A 25,446-nucleotide genomic window follows, 5' to 3' on the forward strand; every position below is an offset into this window, starting at 1 on the left:
AAAGGAGAATCATGAATTCCTAGACCTAAGGCTAAAGCTTGGCGATCAGGGCCGACTGTGGATCTCGGAGATCATCACCGTCATATTCCAAATTTGGGAAGCAAGGCCGATAAATCAAACACAAGTACGCGTCGAGACCCGGACAAAGCTTCAGATATACGATCATTCCAAGAAGCTAACACGCTATCGTCAAACAATTCGTGGCTGCCGAAGTCGGAGATATTTTTTTTCCAGATTTCGTCATGTCAACACTACTACTCCGGCCACACCTAAGATACGATTGTAGCCACGTGCTGCACAGTTTGCGTCAAATATTGTCTTCCAATTCCAGTTAATAATATGGACGATGCAATATTCCAAGATATTGTAGGCTTATCATTGCAACATGAAATCACCGACGGCTTTTTTAGACCTCGGAATAGACCCGCAATTATAAGAAAGCTCGGATTAGCCGGAAAAGTCCATCTTGTAGATCATTACCTGAAATTGTTTGGCAAGGGAGATTAATATGATCACAGCTCCCTAATGCTCCCTAAATGGGAACAGTAGTATGTGAAGGCGGATCAAAGAATAGTGCTGCAGCTTGAAATAGCACATGGTTTGGTAGGGTTCAACCTTGGGACTGTACGAGATACGATATATGGGGGCAAGAATAAGAGTGCATGAATATGAAGATGGACCTATGAAAAGGGAAAGCCCCCTTGGGAGACGTGGTTGAGATGTACCCCACCACGAACAAGAAAATCTTATCAGGAATCTTCCATAATGGAGGTGAAGAGTTGAATACAAGATTATGCCAATATTTGCCTTTCCACATACATAGATAGTATGGCAGTGAGTTACATCAGGAACTGGGCGTCGTGAGTTAGACATTTGGTGAAAACCATCACATATAAAAGGGCGACCCAAGCGCATTCCCGAAAGATTATATGCCATCCCAGAACCCTGGAAATTCTTCGCTTATAAAAGACATCGATTTCGTCCTGATGGGTGGCCGGTTGGTACATGGTACTTACTGGACACGGAGGAGTCAATGTTCAAAAGGCACCCAGATACCCACAGACCAATTCCTTGGAAGCTTTAATGAATTTGTCTATCTTATTCTAGTGCTCCGACTGTCCATCTCTCTTTGACGGGGAGAGGTATCTGCAAGCCAAGATTCGTTGTCCTTGTGACCTCAACTGCGAGGAATGTGACAGGTCTAGCAATATGTCAGCAAATCCCTGGATGGCCTCTGATTGATCGATTCCTGTCGGCAGGTCTACATTCTGGCAAGTTTTGCTTCGGATCTTTCAAACAACGAGGGGTTTGCAGCATGCAATTGAAGGGATCTATTCTGGACGTGATGACTCTACCCAGGTGTGTCTAAATGGATGTTCAATTACGGAGATACTATTTTATTTACGATATTGGATTATTTCAATGTATACTCATAGTTCTTGCCTAGTCCTAAGCCTGATTTTATGAATTGAGTGATTCAAATCATATAGGTGTATGTCTCGTCGCAGCGGAAAGCCTTGAGAGGCCTAAATTGACCCTTTGTACACCCTTGCTCACGATCTCAAATGGGTGATAGGCCTGTCACGCGAGTAGTGAGATGTCGAGAATTTAATGCGGGGAACTGGCCAATTGATGGTCAACGGATTTTGGATGATCCTGTACCGGATCCGCCATTTTGGGAAACCCCGAGTATCTTGTGCAGCCAGCAGTGCAGCCATTCTGGTAATTCAGAAGTCTTAGAATATTCAGAGCGATGCTTTTTGTTTGTAAACAAAATATACCATGTTTGAACATGTTCGGTCCAATTTTTGATTTCGTTCTGGCAATTAGAACAATCTGCCCCATGGCCAGTATTGCCTCCTCGAAAGTCAAAAACGGGAACGCAATCGATCCAACCAATAAACAAAGCGCCCCCGGACCAATTGTCTGACCCCGCAAACCTTAGAAAGGCGAAAGCATAACGGTACCATGGACCACGCTTGGATCAGCCAATGATGTCATGTAACCGTATCCGTTATGACAACAACATCGCCCCAGGGTGGAAAGGTGAATTACATGTAAGAGTCATCACACCACAACCTTACGATGCTTTCCCCGCATTCTCGGCCAATATTTAACCCAGACTTGGCCACTACTATCCATTGCTCGTCAATACAGGCTTTTCCTCTCACACAATTCAACACATTCAAATTCAATTCCTACAACATGGATACCAGCACAGACACCCGTTACAATACTCAATGGGTCGAGTTCCACATTCGGGACCGCCTGGAGGATGGCCAGGTCACAGTCCACCACACTGTTATTGAAGAGTAATTCTCCTCTGCCTTTGCCTTGCCCTCGTCTTCCAGGGTCCCAATGGTTGTAATATGTACTAATACCGAGTAGCGGCGAGTTCTTTAGTCCCGGAGACCGCCGTAAGTCCCTCACCGAAGAGGAGATCGACGAGATCGTGATCCCGTCGGATGGTATCGGCGAGATCAGTGCCGGGGGTCGCCGTGGTAGTGAAGGTCGCCTTGATCTTTTTCATAATGATGCTAAGATTTGTGAGCTTCATTGGGAGAATCGTGGAGGAGAGCATGCCAACTTGGTCGAGGTGTTGGACAGTTGTGACAAGTATAGAGTTGAGTGTGGGGGATGGAGTCCCGAGGCGGGGCCCTTGGGACATGTATTCGTGGATATTACACCCAAGAAGAAGTAGCCTTCCTGGCAACTGTAAAAGTGCGAGGAGACTGCGCAAGGGCCTCTTCTCCGCTTTTCTTCGGGTCGATCAGCCGCCCCACTGATCAGGGATCTTGTTGTTTAGGAGTTTATTGTTCTATGAATGAAATTTACTGATATAAATTTGTTCGGTCTGTGACCTAGTAAGTGTGAAGGTGAGTTTGGATAAAGGGAGTTTTAAGCCTGACGCACGATTTGGTCACTGTCAATGCCTTATGGCCCGGGCATTCGATTTTAACTCTGGATGTCGGTACGGGGTGGCAGAATATTATGTAATCCTTTGTGAAACTGTTGCATATTCGAGCTCTGACCCCACTAGTCCAAAGTGATCAAGAAAATGGAGATGGTCATTTGGAAAGATTGAACTAGCTTATTACTTCAAACAGAGTAGGAAAGATTCCAAAATATTCAACAAAACATGTTTGAATTCACGTAAAAAAACTCATGTGGACAGAATCAGAAAAAATGAAACATCAGTGAAAAACAAAAACACATTATTTCTTAAGCAAACAAATAAGTAATGTCTCCAGCAGGGATGAAAAATGCCAATTTAGACTCTCCATCAGTGGAAGGGTTTCTCAACCTCAGTGGTGGTTTCTTCGACAGTGGCTTTCTCAGCAACAGGCTGCTCAACAGCGGGCTGTTGTTCGGCTTGGGAGTAGATGACTTTTGCGACCAACTTCTCGCACTCATCAGCCTTGTCCGCCTTCCCCCAACCACCAGCGATACGAACGTTGTTGAGAGTATTCCAGTGGTCCTCAGAATGCTTGTTTGCATTGAGCACCTGGTCTTTGGCATACTTGACTTCGAGCTCAGCATCGTTAAGCTGCTTGCGGAGGCTCTGAATCTGGATTGTGGACTGTTCTTCTTTCTTTGTCAACTCCAGATACAACGTCTCCAGTGTCTGTCTCCGTGCCTCTGAGTCTGCATAGTTCTTCTGCGTGTCACTGAGTTGCTTCCGGACGCTCCCCAGCATTTCCTGAAGCTGGGTGCTCATTGTGGTAAGCTGCTTGACCTGATCCACGAGGTCTTTCAGATTCCGAACGGCTTCATCTAGATCAGCTTGTGCCTTTTCTTTTGTAGCTTTCTCGGCTGCAAGCTCTTCCTCCACTTTGTGGAGGGCCGCTTCTTGTTCGATGTCCTCCTGATCTTCTGCTAGCTTCCACTTCTCGAACATTTCCACCAATTCCTTGTTAGCGGCCTTCCCTGCGCTATTCTTCTTACAGAGCTCATCAACCTTCTTGCTGAGGCTCGTCACCCTTCTGTTCAAACACTCCTTCTCCCGAGTCAATTTCAGGATTGCCTTGACATCCTTCTCGCTTTTCTTCGCAAAATTTGCGATCCGCTTGTCATCCTCCTTATTGTGCTGCACAAGGCTGTCGTTTTTGGATTTAAGCAAACATATCTCGGCGTCCAACTTGCACTTCACGTCAAGGAGTCCGTTCTTTTCATGCTGGAGGTCTTGGATCGTTCCGTAGAGACCGTCCTTTTCATCATTGATACGGTCGATAGTGGCCTTTTGATATTCGGCTTTCTGTTGTTTTCCAACATTAATATTAGCAATAGATCGCGGGACTCTCCGATGATTCTCACCTGCTTCTCCGCCATGGCGATCAAGCCAAGTCGTTCGACAAATGCATCGGTCCAGGAAACCATAGCATCTAGCTCTTTAGGGAATGGCAAAGTACTGAGAACCTTAGGGAATTCAGCTGGCTTGAAATGCTTTACACATTCGAAGCTACGAATTTCGGTCATGATCTGTAGTCCCTCGGTCTTCAAACCGCTGGCATTGACTTTCAAGTCGGTCGCGCCGGTGATAATGTCCTCTGAAACTTCTGGCTTCGCAGCCGAGACACCGTTCCCGTTGGTATCTTTGGTAGCAGGAACAGCCTTGGTTGATACCGGTAGGCTAAAAGGATCGGTTGAGCTATTTGAAGGGTCAGCATGTCCGCTTTGCTTCCTAATCACAGGAGAGGAAACTAACATGATGGAGGGAGCCATTGCGATGTTTCTGTCTGATGAAGTTCGAAAACCTTGATGTTTGTGATTCTTGCTGTCTGAATGAATTGACGACGGGGATTGACCCTCCTTATATAGTTTTTCGGTATTCTTATCTCTTGCCTCGACAAACTTCGCTCGAATTGCGCGCAGTCTAAACATCGCTATTCTTTCTGCGGTTGTCGTGAGTAGTTCGGCACGGGCCGCCCCACATGTCGGCTCCAGTGGACTTCCTAACTTCTTCACGCTCGTGCCTGCATATGTGGAGCAGCTGAAGACCACTGTGGCGTCGGCTCCGAGCACCGTCGCCTCAAATTTCCAACCCCGATTCTCGCGTAAGTTGGGAATATGCATTGGCGATTGGTGCCCGCTGCGCCACCAGTGCTCGAACATTGTGGAATTAGAGACTGGTCAACGCTTTGGTGCCTGCCAAATGTTAGACTCGGTCAGGCCGACCATGCTCTACTTATGTGGCGCTGAATAGTACCTAGTCTTTGTACAGGATGACACCGTCGGCGCGTACAATGAGCTCGGCATCGCCGCCAGCTACGCCTTGTGTGATGGTGTGAAGACTGAAGAAGTAATTCGTCTGAGTCGCGCTGAGTATCGTAAACCGAGGCGGGGACCTCAGCTATTGATTGTCAGCAGATGTGGTGGCATTCGCTGTATTCCATTATTGGTCCTTCTTCTGGGTATCAACACTCAACACCGCGAATGCCACACCGGCTGTTTAGACTGTATTTAGCTCAATATTCAGGCATGAGCTAACGCTAGATGACGCGCGCAAAGTCCTTCCGAGGCTGTCTGGAGCGACATCTCCCTTTTAAAAATGAGCTCCGTCGAAGGAAGCAGGCAAAGGTGACATGCAGTGGTATTGAGGGAAAAGGGATCGAAGAGCGGAGAGAAAGGGGGATATGCCCCACTGCCCAGCTCTGAAAGTCCCCGGAGCACGCACGCGTTCGAACAAGCCCTTGTTCTTAGAGTTTTGCATGCGTATTTGAATAATGAAGCATAAACCACTTGACTGGATCGCGATCTATTCTAAATGTTTTGTTCGACCAGATAACAACCTCTCAACCAACATATCTCAGTCCTCCTTTGTCTCGAGATGCATTTCTCACATGTGCGTGCCAAATAGTCAGGCAGTGGGCTCTACAAGACGTAGATTGAGACGGAATTTCCAGATCGGCACATCACATTCTGACTCTAGCATGACACCATGATTATCACGATGGTTTTTTTGAGACTAAGTAGAGTATTCGGCCCTGGGGCAGATTTCCTTGAAGAAATTAATGGGAGTATGAACCTTCACAGCCAACGATGTAGTAGACTAATGTCAATGGTGATAATATAAGAGATAGGCGTAGTGGGACTCGGTGGATCAGGGCGGTCCTGGAAAAGAATAGGGTTTAGCTTGTAAATCAGAAAGAGGGATATAGAGCTGGATGTTTATTCATTGCCCATTATGTATATTTTGGTTCGATCATTGTACATATATATGTAGTTCCTCCTGAGGTTCTCCTCCATCAATTATACCCTCCTTTGCAAATATATTATCTAGGAAAGGACTCGTATGTTTGTCGAGGTATAGCAGATTTCGAAAACTACTGTATTTATGATCTGGAAGTCAGGTAGCAGGAGTACGGACAGTCTAGAGCCTTAACCACTCGGCCATACTGACAAGCATAGTAATGCATCTATTCGTAATCCATCCTGGATATTACAAGCTGAGTTACCACCGCGCATAACATTGATTATAGTTAATTCTTGATTCAAAAATAACCGCTCTCTTGCGGAAATTCTAAATTTAATCAATAAATAGAAGGAAGTTCTGAAGTTAATATAGAAGGCGGACCAACGGTCGGGCGGGTGTTGTCTGCTGACATTATGGACTATCCCCGACCGTATCGAACAGCCCAGCGAAGAGCCACACGGTCAATATATTTTGGTTCAATCGAGAGTGCGCGATAATTTATCTATTAAGTATTGTGACATGTGCGATTGAAATGCTCTCGCTGTGCGCTTTGCAGTAGCGGTCCCTTGCCTGCCGAGGCAGGTCCTCCGATCTTCCCTCTTCGCGTTGTCTCATTGAACCATTTCTGATAAAGATAGTGTTGAATATATAATGTGAATGTTCTCAATCTTTCATTAATAAGGCAGCATGGCCGAGTGGTCTAAGGCGTTAGACTTGAACGAATACTAAATTCGAGTAATCTAATCTCTTCGGAGGCGTGCGTTCGAACCGCACTGCTGTCGTTTACTTTTTTTAATTTTATTATTCTATCCATAACCCGAGCGAGCCCGAGTCTTTTTCGATAGTGCGTCATGGTCATATAAGACTCATTCATTCATAAAACAAGTCAACACCTGCTATCGATGTGTGAAAAACATTCGGATTGTTTGAAATGGGATCCGCCGTGTCCGGGAACCAATAAGATATCCCTACAAGGCATTTTCAACTGGCGGATTCGGCCTTTTCCTTCACTGCTTTGACCGTTTGGAACAAGACCCTAAGAATTGTCAGCTCATGACTTTTGCCTGCTTCGTATTTACTCCATGAAGTAATATTGGTTACCAAGCGAGGTGACTCGGTCAACAGCTGAAGCCTTGTTATTAACTCACCTTTGAAGCGCGCCGATTGTCATAAAGCCATCGTGACCTTCGGTCACCACGCTGCTAAATAAGGAGAATCAAGTGTGATGTATTCTACTATTCAGTGACTTACTATCTGAAGTCGCCATGAAAGGTGAGTACATCGTACAGATTAAACAGACTGTAGGGTGTAAACAATGGGCATGATTGGTCGCTGCCAAAACCCATTGCAAGCCGCAGTGGGTCCGCGGGATCCTAAAACTGACATATAATTGGTAGATACCAAAACCTTGAGGCGGCGAGGTGTTGTTCTAAGTACTAAGTACGGCGGTCACCTTTCAACACGGTTTTGGCTAGCTCTTGTTTCCTGGGAATATAAATCTCTACTTACCTACCCCAGGATAGATTGATGCTTGAACATCGAAAGCTTGCTCGAGGAAGAAATTGACATAAACGTGTACGGGTGGCGGAACACAAGTTTGTAATCCTGGTATCTGAATGAAGGCCATGTTTACTTGCTAATATTTGTCCTCCAGTAACATTCCATATGCCTCTTGAGGGACGGAATATGTCGGATCCCAATGCATCTTTCATAAATGAGCCCGGTGAAGAGGCAAACAGCTTGGCCTGGGCCCTACGCTACCAAGCACCAGACCACTATACGATCACAGCTCTTACCATCCATCAAATAACTTCGACTCGAACGAGACTTACCCAGTCGATGATTATGACAACAATGATTCAAATTGGTTCTTTTCTTTTGCTCACAGTCACCTGACAGCGAGTCATGTCGAGGCCGAGAGCGAAATCACCAATTTGGTCAATAGGGTCGCTTGCAGGGGTCTCATGCCTCAAATAACTGATTGTGAGGGTGATACTTGTCAGGGGAGTAAAGAAAACCAGGACAAAGCCTGCCTGGCACACCATCACATCCATCACAACCATCAGCGCGGTTCAGATCGTACAGAAAACTTGCCATCCCACCACAGTGGTATTCTTCCAACAGATCCGGTACTCAGCAATCAAACTCCTACCGAAAGGTAAATTAAACTACTGGTACCATATGAAAGGTTTTTTTGTCTAACAAATCTCAAATGATAGCGATGGACCATCATCTGTTGTTCCGTTCAGATGCGAGTGGAGTGGCTGCGAATACGAAGGGGTATTTTCGCGAAAGTCCAGCTTGTTTCGACATATAGAATTCGGTCATCTCAAAAGAAAGGAACATGGGTGTCCTGAAGAAGATTGCCGGAAATCCTTTAGCAGGAAAGATAATCTGGCCGAGCACATTCGTCGGATGCACTGATGTCAGTTGGGAGGGTTGTTGGTCGATTTATATTGATGTTTGAGATTTTAATTCCGCATGTTTTCAATTATTCAGTTGACATAAAAATACAACCAGTTTAAACCTTTGCTATCACCATAGGAGTCAAAGATATTGAGGAGTAATTAGTTAATGTATAAATACTATTGCGCGAAAAACCAGATCTACCAATGTGCAAACAAGAAATCAGCCATAGGACAATTTTAGTATTCATTCATCAGTTTGTTCTTGCATCAGTTTGTTCTTGATGAATGGGTTTATTCGGGATATTTATACCGGGTGTGAGACTCGATCTTGAATTGGAAATTAATATGATTAGCCATAAGGCTATATCCTGTCTTTCCCCATCATTTATTGATAATCGAATCTAGGAAACGACAAACAGTCAAATGTCCATTCTCGCGAGCCAGGTTCCTTGCCTTCCTGTAATGCGCATCATCGAATCCCATATTATTGTAGGCGCCCCACGTAACAAGTAACATCAAACTATCCAAGCGTCCATGTTCTGCCGCTCCTTCAACAGTCGTTCTCCCATCAATCTCGGCACCAGATGCACTCAAATCACCCCCAGCATTTAACAATACTCGCAGAATCTCGACATCACCTCGAATGCTAGCCAGTTGCAAAGCAGTAGCACCGCCCTTGAAAAAGGCAGGGGCATTGATATCTGCTGTGTTTTTCAAAAGTAACTGCACCACGTTTAACTGAGCCTTCTCTGCTGCTAATTGAAGGGGCGTGCGGGAAAGATCCCACGTAGAAGCTTCATTAACATTGGCTCCGAAGCTGATCAATATTTCCACAGCCCGGGCATTGCTTTTTTCAATAGCCAGATATATCGCGCTTGTCGAGGGACAGACTTTTGCTGGGAGATTGACTGAGCCTGCCCTTTGGAGAATCAGATGAACAACAGAGTCACTGATTTTACCCATACTTTCAATGGCGATACCCAAAGCCGATATTCCATATTCAATCTGAGCATTATCGGGTAGATGTCTCCGTTGGAAGCCAGGCACTGGCATCGAAATCCAATTCACTTGAATTCCAAAATCGAGCAAGATCTCCACTTTCTCTATGTCGTTTCTTAAGATTGCCAGTTGAAGTGCATGGCACCCTTGACCATGAAAAACAGACATGTGGCGAGTTCGATGAGTCGACAAAAGTATCAGGAGTATCCGGATCGGGGCAAAAACGGACGCTACCAAAACTGGATTATCGATATTGGCTCCGTGACTGAGCAACTTCTGCACAAGAAGAATATTAGACTTGTGAACAGCCTCTTCAAGAGCACTGGCTCCAAGCTCGATGGCAATGGGATTGTTCACATCAGCACCAGCTTCAAGCAGAATGTCCACGATGGTGAAATTTGCTAGACTGATCGCTAGATCAAGAACCGTTCTATTGGAGCAAAAGGCTAATGCGTTGACATCTGCTCCAGCTTGGATAAGTGAGCGTACCATCATAGGGCTCCTTGACGGCTTCTGAGAGAACTGTGCGTGATCTGGTCTTGGAATGCAGACTTTCAGTATTGAGCTCATTAAGATGCGCACCCGCTTCGATAAAATACCGAAGAAAGTCGGCATTTCTCCTTCTAATTGCTGCCACAATCAGTTTTGGGCCATCCCGAACATTGTCCATGGGGAATGTATGCAAAAGGTAGCGTATGACATCCTTGCTTCCATGGTTGACCGCTTGCACTAAGAGCCCTTCTATGCGATGAAGAGTCAGATATCGAAATGGAAATTCTTCACTGTTCAGTCTTTAATAAAACGCAAATCATTTTCACTAGCAGCGTCATGGATAGCCATCATGAGGCTGAATGAGAGTGGAGAATGCCTGCTGAGCTTAGGAAATGCTACTTCAGATGATTGTAGATCATCAAGTAACAGGAAGTCTTTCCCGAGAAAAGCTCTTCTCATGGCAACAACATAACACTCTGCTTTTTGAAGCGCTGGGACTTTTTTCAACAGCACCATTATTCTGCTGGATTCAACCCATTCTGCAAGGATCTCAAAGGATGATAAGTTGAGAGATACACCGGCTGCTAGGAATGACATGACAAGGTCGAAATCCTTAGTCCGAGCAGCGAACTTGAATGTTTTCTCACTTTTGCTTGACTCATATTCCAAAATTAACTTGGCCATTTCGGGGGAAAGCTTATCCGAGTATTTGGGAATCGCTACTTTCTGATCGAGCAAAGTTCTAGTCAATTCCACATCGCCATTTGCAGATGCTTCATAGACGGCTCTTGGAGAAATACGAGCATTGTGCTTGATGAGGAGCTTTATTATCTCTGGGGATCTTTCCATCATGACAGCAGTTTCCATGATGGAATCGGATCCGTAATTATCTTCAACATCAGAAAATTCGGATCCGTAATTATCTTCAACATCAGAAGATTCGGATCCATCTTCCGAAGGATCCACATCGGGAATCGAAGCATGGACATCTGCACCATGCTCTAGAAGCAGTTGAATGACTTTAATCATATTGCCATCATCTAAGACTGTGGATTGCAGTGCGTAGCCCAATGGACTGTAATTCAGAGGGTTTACGTTAGCACCGTTATCAAGAAGTGTTGACACTGCAATGGTATCCGCTTTATCCGCGGCTAAGCATAGTGGAGGCTTGCCATATTTGGGATTTATATCGAATCCAGCTCGGATGAGAATCCTGAATAGGTCCTCGTCATCCTCAGATGTGCAATCCGATTCTGAAGCAGAAGCCCAAACACCAGCTTCATTGACATTTGCGCCAGCATCCAACAAAGCTCTCACAAGCTGCAAATTTCTCTGCCGACATGCTAGCTCCAGTGGTGATTTCAATTTTCCAGATAACAGGATAGGGATATTTGGGCTGATACGGAGCTTCTGGAGAAGAAATTCCACCGTTGCCGCATCTCCAGTCTCGACGGCAAATGGGAACATCTGCTCAGCGAACGCTTCTACCGTCGGACTTTGCAAAGAAAACATGAATTCCAAAATAGTGGGATGAATAAATCCTTTGATTTGCATGTAAATAGCCGCTCCATTCACATTATCCCATTTGATCATTTTGTTTGAGATCAGATACACGAGCTTTCTGTAATATTGCTCGGCAGGAGAAGCCTCGTATTTCACAAGGCTTATTGATGTAATTGCTTCATCAATCATGGTCAGACTATGGGTTTGTGGTATATTTGAAGGTGGCTGGAGACTGATTGCATCGAATCTTTCTCTGAAAAGGGTTTGGTAGGTCTCTATAAATGCAATTGAGTTAGTCAATACTTCGGCCACATGCATAACATGGGTTGAAAAAAGCTTCAATCGCAAAGTCTTACCATTTCTTTGAAGAGCAACGAATAAGTTGACACAGGGCAGTACGTTGAAACTTTGAACATCAGGTCTCATGGTCGACAAAATGAGAAAGTAGCATTATCTAGCCCCACTGACTTCGATACACAGGTGAGCTCTTGTGTCAGGGTCGTTTCCAGTGGTGGCGGTGTTCGAAGTTCAATTCCCTCCGGTGTTTTTGGTGATAGTCCTAAATTGAACACCTTGTCAGATTAGACCTCAGAAAGAGTCACCCTAGATACCTTGTGGATAGCTGCCATTCAGCTCGAGGCTGCTTAAGTATCGGGTGGACTGTCGCTTCAACTTTTTTGGACTCCATAGTATTTCATTATGAAGCATCATTGTCTCTTTATCCAGCTCTCGTTTTCTTTTCAAACTTTTGTATCCCACTATCCTCCATACGTCTTTTCCTAGGTTCTTGCGAAAACCCCATGCATTGAAGTGAGTTTCGTATTCGGTTTGCCTTTTGAATTTCCTTTGCATCAGCAAAAACGACAACAAAAATAACTTATCAGAAGTACATACGATGCTTTGAAATCATAGACTGTATCCATCTTTCTCTGCACCTCTTTCGTGGTCAATCTCTCCTGGAGATACATCACTCTCAGAGCATTTTTGTATTTCTCCCAATCCAATTTTCGAGCTGGTGACATGATAGAAGAGGCAACTTGGGATACTGTGAAGTTCGAAGGACGGCCTGAGCCCATGATCCCAGGACCCATCAAGTCCGCGGCGTCAGTATGGTCTCTCACTGAAAGAATGAGTATAGAACAGCAGGTAGGTGTATCTAGTGAGAGGAACGAAAAAAGAGCAAAAGTTGTTTCACTTATGCGCCTCTGGGTCATCTAAGGGGTCGGGCGCAAAAATTTGCAATCGCATAGAACTCGCAACGAGGCGCACTTTTGACATGGATACAAAAGTACGGTGTACCTGTCATTTTGTTCTTGAGATCTGATTTGCCCATGACAAAACCCGTTCCCCTGGCATCTGAGTCGGAATTCCCAATTAGCGGTGAGCCTTTTCCTGGGAATCAACCCGATTCTGAAACGGCCCCCAAAAGCAGAAATTAATAAAAAGAAAACTGGCACCTGACAAGTATTGTACTAGCTTCAGTCAGTTCGACCAAGCGATGGTATAGCAACCAAGGAGACGGATCTGAAAATCTAGGAGAAATAAGAACAAAGAATTTGCGAACGAAAAGACAATAATGCAACACAATGGGGGTCCTAATAGGTGGGTTTTCAGGTTCAGTGTAAAAGAGGCGCTCAGGATGCTCAGAAGAGGCTGAAGAGGCTAAGAAGCAGGCTGATAAGATCACTAAAATCAAAAAAAATGATAAAAAATATACAAACATGCAACGGTCAGGTTTCGCATGTGGCTTAAGTACGGCTAAGTGGACGGGAAGCCTTAATCTCCATACCCTATGATTTTATGTACCGAATTTATTTCGATTTGCGTTATATAGTGTGCGTTAATAAAACATGAGCGAGCAATAAGAGTGAAAGATGACAGCACTAACATCCTTACATCAAAGCTGGTCATGGCAACGCTCCCTCAAGTTGCCTTGTGACCGCTTGCTTGCAACACATCATTTTCATCTTCATTTTCATGTAATACGAACATCCGTTCCCACCCGAACTACCTAAGCCGAATTTGGCGTCTTAATTACCGGAGTAGTAGAAGCGTCAGATCCCCGATGATTTATGGCGAGCGCACTCTTTGGCACAAGTCGTAAACCAAAGATGAGCATGCTGAGTGCTAGCAGTCCCACAAGAACACCCAAAGTCACCATCGCACCTATAACACCCGCCACTCCTAAGCTCATTCCCCCGGATTTAGAACAAGACGACGAGCTAGAGGATGAATTACTGCCGCTTGCATCGGAGGACGAGGCACAGATTCCAGTGGTATTTCCACAGGCCTGACACCATTGTTGCTGCGATGAAATGGCAAAATCATTCGTCTTGTCAACAAACTGTGCCCAAGGGAGCTCGAGGGTGGACTGCCCGAACAGCGGATATGTTTGTAGCTGTGTCGAGCCCTCGATGCTGGTTCCATTGTGGAAGATAAAACGCACACTGATGTCTGATGTGGAGGGTATTCCGTTGCCAGTATCGTTTGTCACAAGCTCCCATACCATGGAAGAAGCGTAGTTGGGCATTCCAGTTAAGTTCTCATTTACGGTTGAGAGCCCAGCCAGACCGAAGTATGAAAGGAAAGGATTGTACGCACCGAACTGGATGTTCAGTTTGGATTTGCCGCCAGATGTAATTGTTTTGTTCAGGCTTGTAAGGACTTCAGCGGCAAGAGTCTTACCAGCAACAGCACGGATTGGATCCGAACTATTGTATGCCAAGTTGAACTCGTGCTCGTTTGCAAGAACAAGAAGCTCTTGCATTGTCTGATCAGTGAGAAGGTTGGATGTGGGGAAACTCGTGGTCGAGTTGTGGATCAAAGACACGTAAAGGAGATCCCATATGAGATAAGCATTTTTGTAGCTCAGTTCACTGGAGCTGAATGTCCCATTGACCAACGGTTCGAGAGATTGGTACAGATCCTTGGTGGATGACAACAAGCTCTCGTATGATTTTGAGATGAAGTAATTATCACTGCTAATTTCAGCCTTGTCGCAGGTAGATGTGCTCTGGAGCCAAGCGCTGTTTTCACTGGAGCTGCCAGACTGCACATCCGACATCGGGATCAGCTGATAGCCGTTCAGTGGGGATTGGATTGATGATCCGTTGCGCAGAGTCTCCGTAGCAACAGAGCCGATGGGAGGATATAGGCCTTGTAGAAATCCTTCTCCTGAGTTTTCGATAACATCATCTTGCGGCGCACTCGCAGTAACCTGGGCCAAATTGACCGTGTCGGTACTGATCCCTTCGATCTGATAGGAGGAGTTTGATGAGATATAACGGTCATGGAAAAAGGTACCAGTCATGTACTCTTGACTGTAACCCAGAGTAGTCAAATTAGTAGGTGGCCAATTTTTGGTTGTGCGATCCCCATGGCGCTGAAAAATATAGGCCCCGAGGACCCTTTCAGCGTTGGTAAAATCTGCCAAAGGCAGAATAACCACCACAAATAGTGCACAGAGAGCAGACATGATTGAAAACTTTTTGTCCAATTTATTGATCAAAGCGTGAAACACTATACGAAGTATGCGATCGCAATGGCCTTCCCAGCTTTATTAATTAATAGCCTATTCTTACACGAGGGAAGTCTACCCCTTTGTTCACTCGATACGGGGATGTAAGTGTCACCAACGGTCAGATCCTACTGAAGCTTTTACTTTGGTCTTCGAGGGTCTAGGTGCACCAGGACACAATATGAGGGGTTTGGCCGAAACTCTGGGACGTTCCCAGGTTTTTCTTAGGGGATGATATCACCACATGCAGGACAGTCAACATGAGGCGAGTTGAAGCGAGATAGATTCAGGTATCCTCAGTTTATTCCTTGTCTAAAAATGGTAATTACCTGACTTCTATCTCACGTTCACCAAAGATGAACCATTCAGGTTTCAAGAACAAGTGAATAATGATTAGAGATCGGAGAAAGCTCATCATACTTTCGACCCGGACCCATGGAAATCAAACTATAATCTAGCTGCAGGAAACCCAGGGTAAGCGATGACACGGAGATGTCTGGTATTATTCTTCATGCATCCTCCTAGTGTATGAAGGACAGATACGGAGGGGAAAGGCCGAGTGCACACGAAAGGAGTGGGATGCAGAAGGGAAAGACTGCATAGACTCTTCAGTGAGGAAAGTGGGGATAAGACCTCTAGGGCGTGTGCCTAAGGCATCAACACGGACACCCCGTTCGTAAACCGGACGGCGATTGAGTTTGAGCGCCTCCGTAACTCAGAATTGGTATCTCTTTAGCCGGAACCACACATTATTCTAAGACCAGTTATGATTCGTTCCTTAGTACTGCCAAATTCAGCTCAGATTCCTTTTAGCTCTAGGCTCGTTTAGAGCTGATATGTCGGTTACGACATGTCACAGTCAGTCTGTCTCGACCTACAAAATCTCGATAAGGGTGAAACCAAAGAAATAGATCTTATATCATGGATTATGACCTGAAGCATTTGAAGGCATAAGTGTTGAAGCATCATAATAGTCACAGAACAAACATACCTACCCACCAATAAGAATCATAGGACGGTTCTTTCTGTTCTTCAGCTCGCCCATACCGGCGTGTTTGGCCTTCTTACACTTCACCGCTCTACCGATATTGTCTACGATCTCTGTCTGCTCAAGACGACCTATTTTTGGGAGTTCCCTCATCGATGGACTGACTTTGATTCTCTTTGCGGATCATGTCTCGAAGCGACATATCTGAATTGTTAAAGAGACACACTTTTCAAATTGCCTTCACCTATGATTCGGAGCCGATTGCAAATACCGTAGAAATTTTGCAACATACTGGTAGTGAATCTGATATCAGCCTTAAATCCAGGGACTTGTTATGCTTCACCGATATCATTAAACAATCGGCGACCTTCTCCAACGTCGGATACTTCTCGGATGACCGCTAGCATATTCTGGTAGAGAACATTTTACCCTGAGAGTAATCCGTTTGGGTTGCCGCCGCATCTGGGAGCACTGATGCTCCCCTGAAGTTACTTGAACGATTTGGCGATCCAACCTGAAATCCAACATCCGAGCAGCCGAGATTTTCACTGTTAAATGTGACATGCTCATTCGCGGAAGTTGAGACTGTACTATTTCTTCTAGACAGCCAGCCCCCGTTGGGAACTATCCATGCCAAAGTCTACTATGATGATACCCCACTGCTATCAGTTGCAAAGCCCATGGATTGTTTGGACCATATCCATGGTTATAGACTTCCCACCAAAGATTCCGCTTGCGACCGTATTGCCCGGGACGAGAATTTAATACGCATTCTTCCTCACGGAGGTGCTTTTGTGAAAAATGCTTTTCTCTCATCCAAGACCCCTATGAACGAGAGTGACGATATTGAACCACGACAGCCTCAGGAGACTGTTCTTGGCTGTGCAATAAGTCACGCTAGCTGTTCCTTGGTGAGATAGTTGATTGACGAAGGGGTCGATGTATTCACTAGGCATCAGCACAACCATAAAGCCCTTCAATCTTCCATATCTTGTCTGAGCTTTTTAACTTCGCGGGATGCCACAGTACTTCACCTTGGCAGCTTATTTTCGAATGTGGAGGGATCAAAGCGATTCTTGACCACTGTGCCAACACAGATCTCGTGTTCACTCACGACAGCAACAAACGACTACCACTACATTGGGCAGCTATAGGTCCTGACTCATGTCACTCATCCGACTTCATGTTTTCTACTGACCAAATTTTACCCCCGAGTCATCAAGACATGTAAGCTTCTCTTGGCCGATCATCCTAGCGCAATTAATCTCCCAGACGCAGAGGAACTCACACCTTCCTATCATTCTATCGCGCGTCACGCCATACTTTGTGAGAGCAAGCTCTTCAAGCTAGTGATCAAGTTTTTACTAGTTATGGGTGCTGGTGCAAGTCTACAAGACTATAGGGGTCAGACCGTTCTCCACAAATTCATCCATCACTATATATACATGGATCCTATTGACACTACTCTGATTGAGCTTCCGATAGCATATGGTGCTGATCCAAGACATGCTGGTATGGACGGCGACTCGGCTCTTCACATGTGCATCTGCTCGCTAGAAATCTCCGACAAGTCGAGGCAGTGAGATTGTTGATCCGCCATGAAGCCGATATGAACGCTGTGAACGCGAAAGAAAATTCGTTATTTTATCATTCGATGGGAGGGGGATTCATCTATTCGCGATAAGCTAACATCTTATTACTCGCTGAGTAGCTCCGGGTTAATTGAATTACTGCGAGAAACGCCTGGCAGTAATAACGCCTTGGTAGATGAACCGAACCACGCGAGTAGGATACCACGACAAAATTGTGTGTAAGAAGCAGATGGCGAGAGCAGAAGGAAAAAATGAAAAGATCAGCACCCATGATGGTGCATGTTTTTGTAGATGTCTACTCGTGGACCCTATACGAGACATATATTGCCTTGAAATACACATGTACATTTGAAGATGACCAGGAGACCGGTCACCACCCTTGTAGGCAAACAACATCCATGAATTTGATCGGCAAATGGATGTGTGTAATTTATGCTCCTGTACAACATAAGCGGCTCTGGAGTTGCAATTTCTTATCCATGGATCCCTATGGAGTCTGACCTGAATGTAAATGTAAGGCAAAGACCCCTTGCATACCAAATCCGGAAATTATGATTGGCTGCTGTATGACATAATACGCCTGCCTCATTTGAAATTTTCATTGCGTGCCTGAGGTGGCAACTGATAAGGCTAGCCTAATTTGGGTTAGTGGCGGCCCCATGGCGAGAGGTAACAATATGATTGGTCTAAATCAATTGTCGCCGCCCAAACAAAAAAAAAATTGTGTGGATAAGCCCGCTCGCTGATACGCCTCCTCTTTCCCCTCCATCCCCTCCATCCTCTATCCCTTCACTTTTCAAGTCAAGTGGATTAGAGTATCTACCGCCGTCTCTGGACTTTGTACAGCTTCTTCCAGATCGTGCCTGGTACGATTTCCCGCGTTTTGACTCTGATTTCTTGTGCTTCGAGATTCTCCCCTTTGTTTGAGAACTCCCCCCACCAGCTTGTCGCACATTCTGGTTTATACACAAACCAGATCTTCTCTTTGGATTTCTATCATCAAGAAAATGCCACACACCGTCTCCTCTGAGTCGCCCGCCATGCCGACCGTTGTCTCAAAAACCCCCTCCGGCGTCGCCCCCACGTCCGAAGAGATTTCCTCCCTTCTCACCACCATCCTCACAGCCGAGAGCTCCCAGCAGTCCCTGGATGCCTCCTACGCCTTGACAAACCTGCTCATCCAGAGCGTTGGCGTTGCTGGTCTGTTAAATTACAATGTTCTTGCCGAGACCCGCAAGGCGGCTACCGATAAGAAGAACGGAGCCCGCCGTGAGAGTGCCATGTTGATCATCGGCGCTTTGTTCGAGCGCTTCCCCCGGGAGTTCCCCCTTAGTGAGCAAGTCTTCTTGCTGCAGGATGGAGGTATTCTCAACCTTGCTCTGGACTCCCTGGCCGACAAGGGTACCGTCGTTCGCGATGCGGCCCAGTATGCCATCGATGCCCTTTTCGCAGGCCTTAGCCCCGAGGCCAAGGTCAATGCTTTGATCCCGGCTCTCGAGTCTTATCTCAGCAAGGGCTCCGGAAAGTGGCAGGGTTTCGTCGGTGGCTTCAAGCTGCTGGAGAAGATGGCTACCGGTGCTCAGATGGGCACTGGCTCTTTGGAAGAAGAGCGCCAGAAGGATGTGCTGCGCGATGCCATGGGCAAGACCTTGAAGGAGTTGATCCCTGTCGTCGAGTCTGGTATGCATGACCTCAAGGCCGAGGTCGCCAAGCAGGCCAACAAGACCATGACTGCTCTCACCACCTTGCTGTCCAACGACGATGTTGCTCCCCGCATTCCCCTCCTTTTGAAGGCCATCGAGCAGCCCTCCGCCCAGACTCTGCAGAAGGCCATCCATGCCCTCTCGCAGACAACCTTCGTCGCCATTGTCACATCTCCCGTGCTGGCCCTCCTCACTCCCCTGCTGGAGCGATCTCTCAACACCCCCACCACCCCTCAAGAGACACTCCGTCAGACCGTTGTCGTCGTGGAGAACTTGACCAAGTTGGTTCACGACCCCGCTGAGGCTCGTACCTTCTTGCCCAAGCTCCAGCCCGGTGTGAAGGGCGTCAAGGACCGCGCTTCCCTTCCTGAGGTCCGTGAGCTCGCTACCCGGGCCCTGGATGTCATGGAGACTGCCATGAGCGATAAGAACGTCGCCAACGGCTCAATTGTTAAGGTCACCCCCGAGGATGTTCTTGCTATCTTGAACCCCAAGCTCCAGGAGGCCGGCGGCCTGACTGGTGATGCCAAGTTCATCGAACAGGCGAAGATGTTCATCGCCAGCATGGTCCGTGAGGATGTCAACGTTCGCATGCACGACCGTATTCCCTCTTGCATCACACCTTACCTGCGTGGTATGATGGCAGACGAGAAGCTCGAGGCTATCGCCACTGCCATTCAGGCCCACTACGTGGAAGAGGATGAGCGCAAGTACGGCAAGCCTATCCCCGATGACCCCAACGAGGTCGAGATCGTCAATGCCAATTTCTCGCTCGCCTACGGTGGTATGCTCCTGCTCTCGCACACCAATCTGCGCCTCCTGAAGGGTCACCGTTACGGCCTGTGTGGTCGTAACGGTGCTGGAAAGTCCACTCTGATGCGCAGTATTGCCAACGAGAAGCTTGAAGGCTTCCCCCCTCAGAGTGAGGTCCGCACTTGCTTCGTTGAGCACAACCAGGGTGAGGATGCCGAGCTCAGCATCCTGGAGTACGTTTCCAAGGATCCCAAGATTGCCGCTGAGGGCAAGGAGGCCATCTCCAAAGTCCTTCTCGAGTTCGGTTTTACCGACGGACCGGAAGGCCGCCAATCCCAGCCTGTCGGCTCTCTGTCCGGTGGTTGGAAGATGAAGCTGGCGCTTGCCCGTGCCATGCTCCAGAAGGCCGATGTCCTGCTGCTTGACGAGCCGACTAACCACCTCGATGTTGCCAACGTTAAGTGGCTGCAGGAGTACCTGAAGAAGCACACCGATATCACCAGTTTGATCGTCTCTCACGACTCTGGTTTCCTTGATGAGGTCTGCACTGACATCTACCACTACGAGTCCAAGAAGCTTGTCTGTTACCCTGGAAACCTTGCTGCCTTCGTTAAAGTCAAGCCCGAGGGCAAGAGCTACTACACTCTGTCCGCCTCTACTGTTCAGTTCAAGTTCCCTCCCCCTGGTATCCTGTCTGGTATTAAGTCTGCCACCCGCTCCATCATGCGCATGACCAACGTTTCCTACACATACCCGGGCGCCCCCAAGCCTTCCCTGCACGATGCCTCTCTCTCGTTGACCCTCTCCTCCCGTGTAGCCATCATCGGAGGAAACGGTGCTGGCAAGTCCACTTTCATTAAGATCCTGACTGGTGAGACCATTCCCCAGGGTGGTAAGGTCGAGAAGCACCCCAACCTGCGTATCGGATACATCAAGCAGCACGCTCTTGAGCACGTTGAGATGCACTTGGAGAAGACTCCTAGCCAGTACCTCCAGTGGCGTTACGCCAACGGTGATGATCGCGAGGTCTTCCTGAAGCAGACCCGTATCTTGACCGAAGAAGACAAGAAGCAACTGGAGACCCCCGTTGATCTGGGTGATGGCAAGGGCCCCCGCCGTGTTGAGGCTATCATGGGTCGTCAGAAGTGGAAGAAGACCTTCCAGTACGAAGTGTACGTTGTCACCTAATCTTTTTCATTGATGATTACTAACTTGAGTAGGAAATGGGTTGGCCTGCTCCCCAAGAACAACGTCATGATCTCCCGTGAGACCCTGATTTCGCTTGGATTCTTCAAGATGGTCCAGGAATTCGACGATCACGAGGCTTCTCGTGAGGGTCTGGGATTCCGTGTCCTTGACCCCCCCACCATCTCCAAGCACTTCGAGGACATCGGTCTCGACCCCGAGATTGCCAACCACAACGAGATCTCCGGTCTGTCCGGTGGTCAGAAAGTCAAGGTCGTGCTTGCCGGTGCCATGTGGAACAACCCCCACTTGTTGGTTCTTGACGAGCCTACTAACTTCTTGGATCGTGATTCCCTGGGAGGTCTGGCTGTTGCCATTCGTGACTTCAAGGGTGGTGTGGTTATGATTTCTCACAACGAGGAGTTCGTCGGTGCTCTCTGCCCCGAGCAGCTGCACATTGCCGACGGCCGTGTTGTCAGCCGTACCAACACTGCTATCAGCCTCGACCGTTTCGAGGACAGTGCCAACAACTCTCCCTCGGCCCCTGGTACCCCCGCTGCTATCTCGGCTGCCACCAGCGCCGCTGCCTCGGCCGTTAACTCCGGCGCTGAAGACCAGGGCGACCTCAACTTCCGTGCCAAGAAGAAGAAGAAGATGACCCGTGCTCAGCTCAAGGAGCGTGAGGCCCGTCGTCGTCTGCGACACATTGAGTGGCTCAACTCGCCCAAGGGTACCCCCAAGCCTGTGGACAGTGATGATGAGTAATTGTACCCGGCTATTGACCTGGTAGATTTTGACGTGTAATGGGCTTTGTCATGTTCATATTCATGTTGATTATTTTTGCTTGCATGCGTACCTGATCAGAGAGGTACAGTTTTGATTTGCATGGGACTCAAATAGACGGCGCTCGGAGTTTTTCTTCTCCATTTGGTAGATATGCATTCTTAGCTTGTGGACTGGTGAAAAACCTGCTAGTCATTGCTTGAACAAAAGTTATTTCGAATCTCACGTTTTATTCTTCAACATTATTGCTGTAATTTGAGTTCCTTAAGCATACGTGTTTATCAGCAACCGCACTTCTAATGTAATTGGTTGAAGTAGAACTTATAACAGGGTTATTTGTCGATCCGAAGCCGTAGTCTACGCTACTGGAATATTCCGACATTACGATTCATGATTCAATGAACATGCCGATTTGAGACAGTTTTGAAAACATTTCATGAAATTTCTAGTCTTAGAGGATAGCCAACACAGTGACCGAAGTTCATTCTGGTCTAAGGTAAGCCACCGGTGCGATTACCCGTCTGGAAGCAGTGAGTCAAGCATAGACCCATTAAACCATATGACATACGATCCATACATAGCACGTGCACATTGAGAGCGATATTTCGGATGAGATTACCTTAATTGGCGAGGAAATTTATAGGGCAGATAGCCAAATGTAATAAAGTAGCCATCGGTACATTCTTGCCCATAAGGCTGAATCTAGAATGACAGTCGCAGCCAACGAGAATTCAAAGGAGCTGCACGATTGTCAAGGCTGATTTTCCCTTGGACTTATGCTCAGACCCTACATGAGATCTAACAAACAGGTTCTAGAAGACCAACCTGCATAAGCCACCATTTACCTATAGGTCCGCCACAAAATATGGAAATGTCGCTTACATGCCAGGTGCGTCAACTGAATCACTGGATTGGATTTAATTTTACCTTTCAACAAGCGAGTAAGGATCCCTATTTAGTTTGGTAGACGGTGGTTGTCCGAAGGCAATTTCGATGTCGGCAAAATAAAAAGAAATTCGACACTAAACATTCAACCGGATTCATCCGACATGTCCGTCTCGTTTGGACCGCCAATCGGCAGAGCGAAATGAGTGACTAGTTCTAGAGCCACGAGGCCAAGGACGGCACAACCGATGGCCGAGTATGCTTGGTAAAGCTTGGTCCCGGGGGGTTGATATCGCTTATGCAGTTGATAGCCGGATGAAAAAGAAATGATCCACTTCTCAACCCAATCAAGATGCTTTGGTGCGGAACGTGCCAGGTACGATGAACTCCACTACTTATATCATCCAATCAGCTCAAGACTACCTACTTTCATTCCCCCCACTTAATTGATGCCCCATGCGAGCATGAGCCCTTCGATGGTCAAAGACTCAGCCAGTCATTTGCACGGGAAATGCAGCGTGCTGCACCTATGCGTTATGTGGAGATACTTACCGTTGCAATGCAAGAGAAGAGCCTCCGAAACTACGTGGAATTGTGTGATCTCCGACTGGTCATTCTTGTCTCCGCAGTGAGTATAAGATCGCGTGCGACACCCAGCGATCATTTCTTTTTTCTTTCTCTCCAGAGCTTCATCGGTTGATAAAACAAGCAAAATAGTCGCTATGTTCACCAAGCAGACTTTCTCCGCCTTCATTGGCGCCCTGTCCGTGGCCTCTGCCAGGACTATCCCCGCTACCGCTTCCATGCCCTCATTGGCGGAGGTTGAGGCTGCCGCTGCTACTGTTGTCCCTCTCTCTCCCGTTTCCAACGTCAAGGGTCTGGCTTTCGACCGTTTCACCCAGATCTGGTTTGAGAACCAGGTATGTCATTCGGATCAATTTTAGAGAAATTAATCTAATCAGGAGAAAAGGACTATCAAACTGTTGCCGACGATGCCAACTTTGCTAAGATTGCCAAGGAGGGTATTCTCTTGACCAACTATTTTGCCACCACCCACCCTTCGCAGCCCAACTACGTTGCCTCTGCTGCTGGTGATAACTTTGGTATGGACAATGACGCATTCACCCAAATCCCCGCCAATGTGTCCACTATCGCCGATCTGTTCGATACCAAGAGCATCGCGTGGAGCGAGTACCAACAGCATCTTCCCTATGCTGGATACCAGGTTAGTCTTTAGTTGAATCGGGATTCATTCTCTATCACCGATCAGAGCTAAACATGAAACAGGGATACAACTTCTCTAACCAGCACACCGATGCCAATTCTTACATGCGCAAGCACGATCCTCTCATTATCTTTGAGTCTGTCACCAACAGCGATGTTCGTCCCCGCCAAATCAAGAACTTCACTTCCTTCTACGATGACCTGAAGAACGAGCGCCTCCCCCAGTACTCCTTCATCACCCCTAGTAAGTCTACCAAGCCCTATCTTCGAAAGCGATCTAACATATCTAGACATGACCAACGACTGCCACGACACCGACATCACCGTCGGCGGAGACTTCCTTGCCGACTTCCTCCCCCCTCTGCTGAAGAACGAGTACTTCACCAAGGACAGTCTGATCCTGGTCACCTTTGACGAAGTGGGCAACTACACTGAGGAGAACCGTGTCTACAGCATTCTCCTTGGCGGCGCCGTCCCCGAGCACCTCAAGGGAACCACCGATAGCACCTTCTACACCCACTACTCCGTCATTGCCTCCCTCAGTGCAAACTGGGGTCTCCCCCTCCCTCGGTCGCTGGGACTGCGGTGCCAACATCCTCAGCCTCGTCGCTGAGAAGACTGGTTTCGTGAACTGGGAGGTTGACCTCACTGCCGTCCCCAACCTTTTGAACGAGACTTACCCCGGCCCTCTGTCTGAGAACGTTTACTCCGAGTACGAGTCTTACTGGCCCATTCCTGCTACCCAGGAGACCTGCAATGCTGGACACGGCATTGTGGATGTTGTCAAGGAGACTTACAACCGTCGCAAGCCTACTTACAACTACATTAGCCCTGTGCCGTATGATGTGCGCAGTGGATACAACACTGGTATTCCTTACTGGCGTTACGTAAGTGATTCTTTTTGGATACTTTTTGGATGATGAAATCTTACTAACTTCTTGAATAGGTCAACGGTAAGAAGGAGACTGGTATTACCAACTAGGTTGAAACGTAGTTTGCAACTTGGATATAAAATACGGGCCGTTTCTTTTCTTGCGCCCGTTGGTGCTCTAGTGTGATAATTGTTAATATTATATTTTGCAAGATAGACTATTTTAACTCCAGATCGTGATCTCGAAGTTCATATCTCCATCTTTTCCTTCGTGTACTTCAACTGTCAATAAAAGTGACAATTCAATAACAATCGCGTATTGATGTAAATCGAATGAGGAATCGATCCCG

The 25,446-nt window shown here is 47.0% G+C and overlaps 8 protein-coding genes across 8 annotated transcripts; 3 read left to right on the forward strand and 5 right to left on the reverse strand.

Annotated features, from left to right (window-relative positions):
- Positions 1-2,205: 2,205 nt before the first annotated feature.
- Positions 2,206-2,701, forward strand: N7520_002809 (aegerolysin family protein; the record flags this gene model as incomplete). The annotated part of the gene is made up of 2 exons (XM_057136744.1): positions 2,206-2,312; positions 2,389-2,701. The coding sequence occupies 2 exons, from the start codon at positions 2,206-2,208 to the stop codon at positions 2,699-2,701; spliced, it is 420 nt and encodes a 139-aa protein (XP_056999430.1).
- Positions 2,702-3,283: 582 nt separating this feature from the next.
- N7520_002810 (uncharacterized protein) lies at positions 3,284-5,112 on the reverse strand (the record flags this gene model as incomplete). The annotated part of the gene is made up of 2 exons (XM_057136745.1): positions 3,284-4,237; positions 4,315-5,112. 2 exons carry the CDS (start codon positions 5,110-5,112, stop codon positions 3,284-3,286), a joined length of 1,752 nt encoding a protein of 583 aa, XP_056999431.1.
- Positions 5,113-7,483: 2,371 nt separating this feature from the next.
- On the reverse strand, positions 7,484-7,820 carry N7520_002811 (uncharacterized protein; the record flags this gene model as incomplete). The annotated part of the gene is made up of 2 exons (XM_057136746.1): positions 7,484-7,566; positions 7,703-7,820. The coding sequence occupies 2 exons, from the start codon at positions 7,818-7,820 to the stop codon at positions 7,484-7,486; spliced, it is 201 nt and encodes a 66-aa protein (XP_056999432.1).
- Positions 7,821-8,982: 1,162 nt separating this feature from the next.
- On the reverse strand, positions 8,983-10,092 carry N7520_002812 (ankyrin repeat domain-containing protein; the record flags this gene model as incomplete). Its single annotated transcript, XM_057136747.1, has 1 exon — positions 8,983-10,092. The coding sequence occupies one exon, from the start codon at positions 10,090-10,092 to the stop codon at positions 8,983-8,985; it is 1,110 nt and encodes a 369-aa protein (XP_056999433.1).
- A 294-nt stretch (positions 10,093-10,386) lies between these two features.
- N7520_002813 (ankyrin repeat domain-containing protein) lies at positions 10,387-11,784 on the reverse strand (the record flags this gene model as incomplete). Its single annotated transcript, XM_057136748.1, has 1 exon — positions 10,387-11,784. One exon carries the CDS (start codon positions 11,782-11,784, stop codon positions 10,387-10,389), a length of 1,398 nt encoding a protein of 465 aa, XP_056999434.1.
- A 1,822-nt stretch (positions 11,785-13,606) lies between these two features.
- N7520_002814 (uncharacterized protein) lies at positions 13,607-15,070 on the reverse strand (the record flags this gene model as incomplete). The annotated part of the gene is made up of 1 exon (XM_057136749.1): positions 13,607-15,070. The coding sequence occupies one exon, from the start codon at positions 15,068-15,070 to the stop codon at positions 13,607-13,609; it is 1,464 nt and encodes a 487-aa protein (XP_056999435.1).
- A 3,629-nt stretch (positions 15,071-18,699) lies between these two features.
- N7520_002815 (putative mRNA-nucleus export ATPase (Elf1)) lies at positions 18,700-22,098 on the forward strand (the record flags this gene model as incomplete). The annotated part of the gene is made up of 2 exons (XM_057136750.1): positions 18,700-21,320; positions 21,369-22,098. The coding sequence occupies 2 exons, from the start codon at positions 18,700-18,702 to the stop codon at positions 22,096-22,098; spliced, it is 3,351 nt and encodes a 1,116-aa protein (XP_056999436.1).
- A 1,625-nt stretch (positions 22,099-23,723) lies between these two features.
- Positions 23,724-25,207, forward strand: N7520_002816 (uncharacterized protein; the record flags this gene model as incomplete). Its single annotated transcript, XM_057136751.1, has 6 exons — positions 23,724-23,921; positions 23,972-24,226; positions 24,289-24,469; positions 24,516-24,795; positions 24,827-25,112; positions 25,172-25,207. The coding sequence occupies 6 exons, from the start codon at positions 23,724-23,726 to the stop codon at positions 25,205-25,207; spliced, it is 1,236 nt and encodes a 411-aa protein (XP_056999437.1).
- Positions 25,208-25,446: the final 239 nt, after the last annotated feature.

Source organism: Penicillium odoratum, assembly GCF_028828045.1.
Source record: "Penicillium odoratum strain IBT 22623 chromosome Unknown utg000002l_segment0_segment0, whole genome shotgun sequence".
Lineage (NCBI taxonomy): Eukaryota > Fungi > Ascomycota > Eurotiomycetes > Eurotiales > Aspergillaceae > Penicillium > Penicillium odoratum.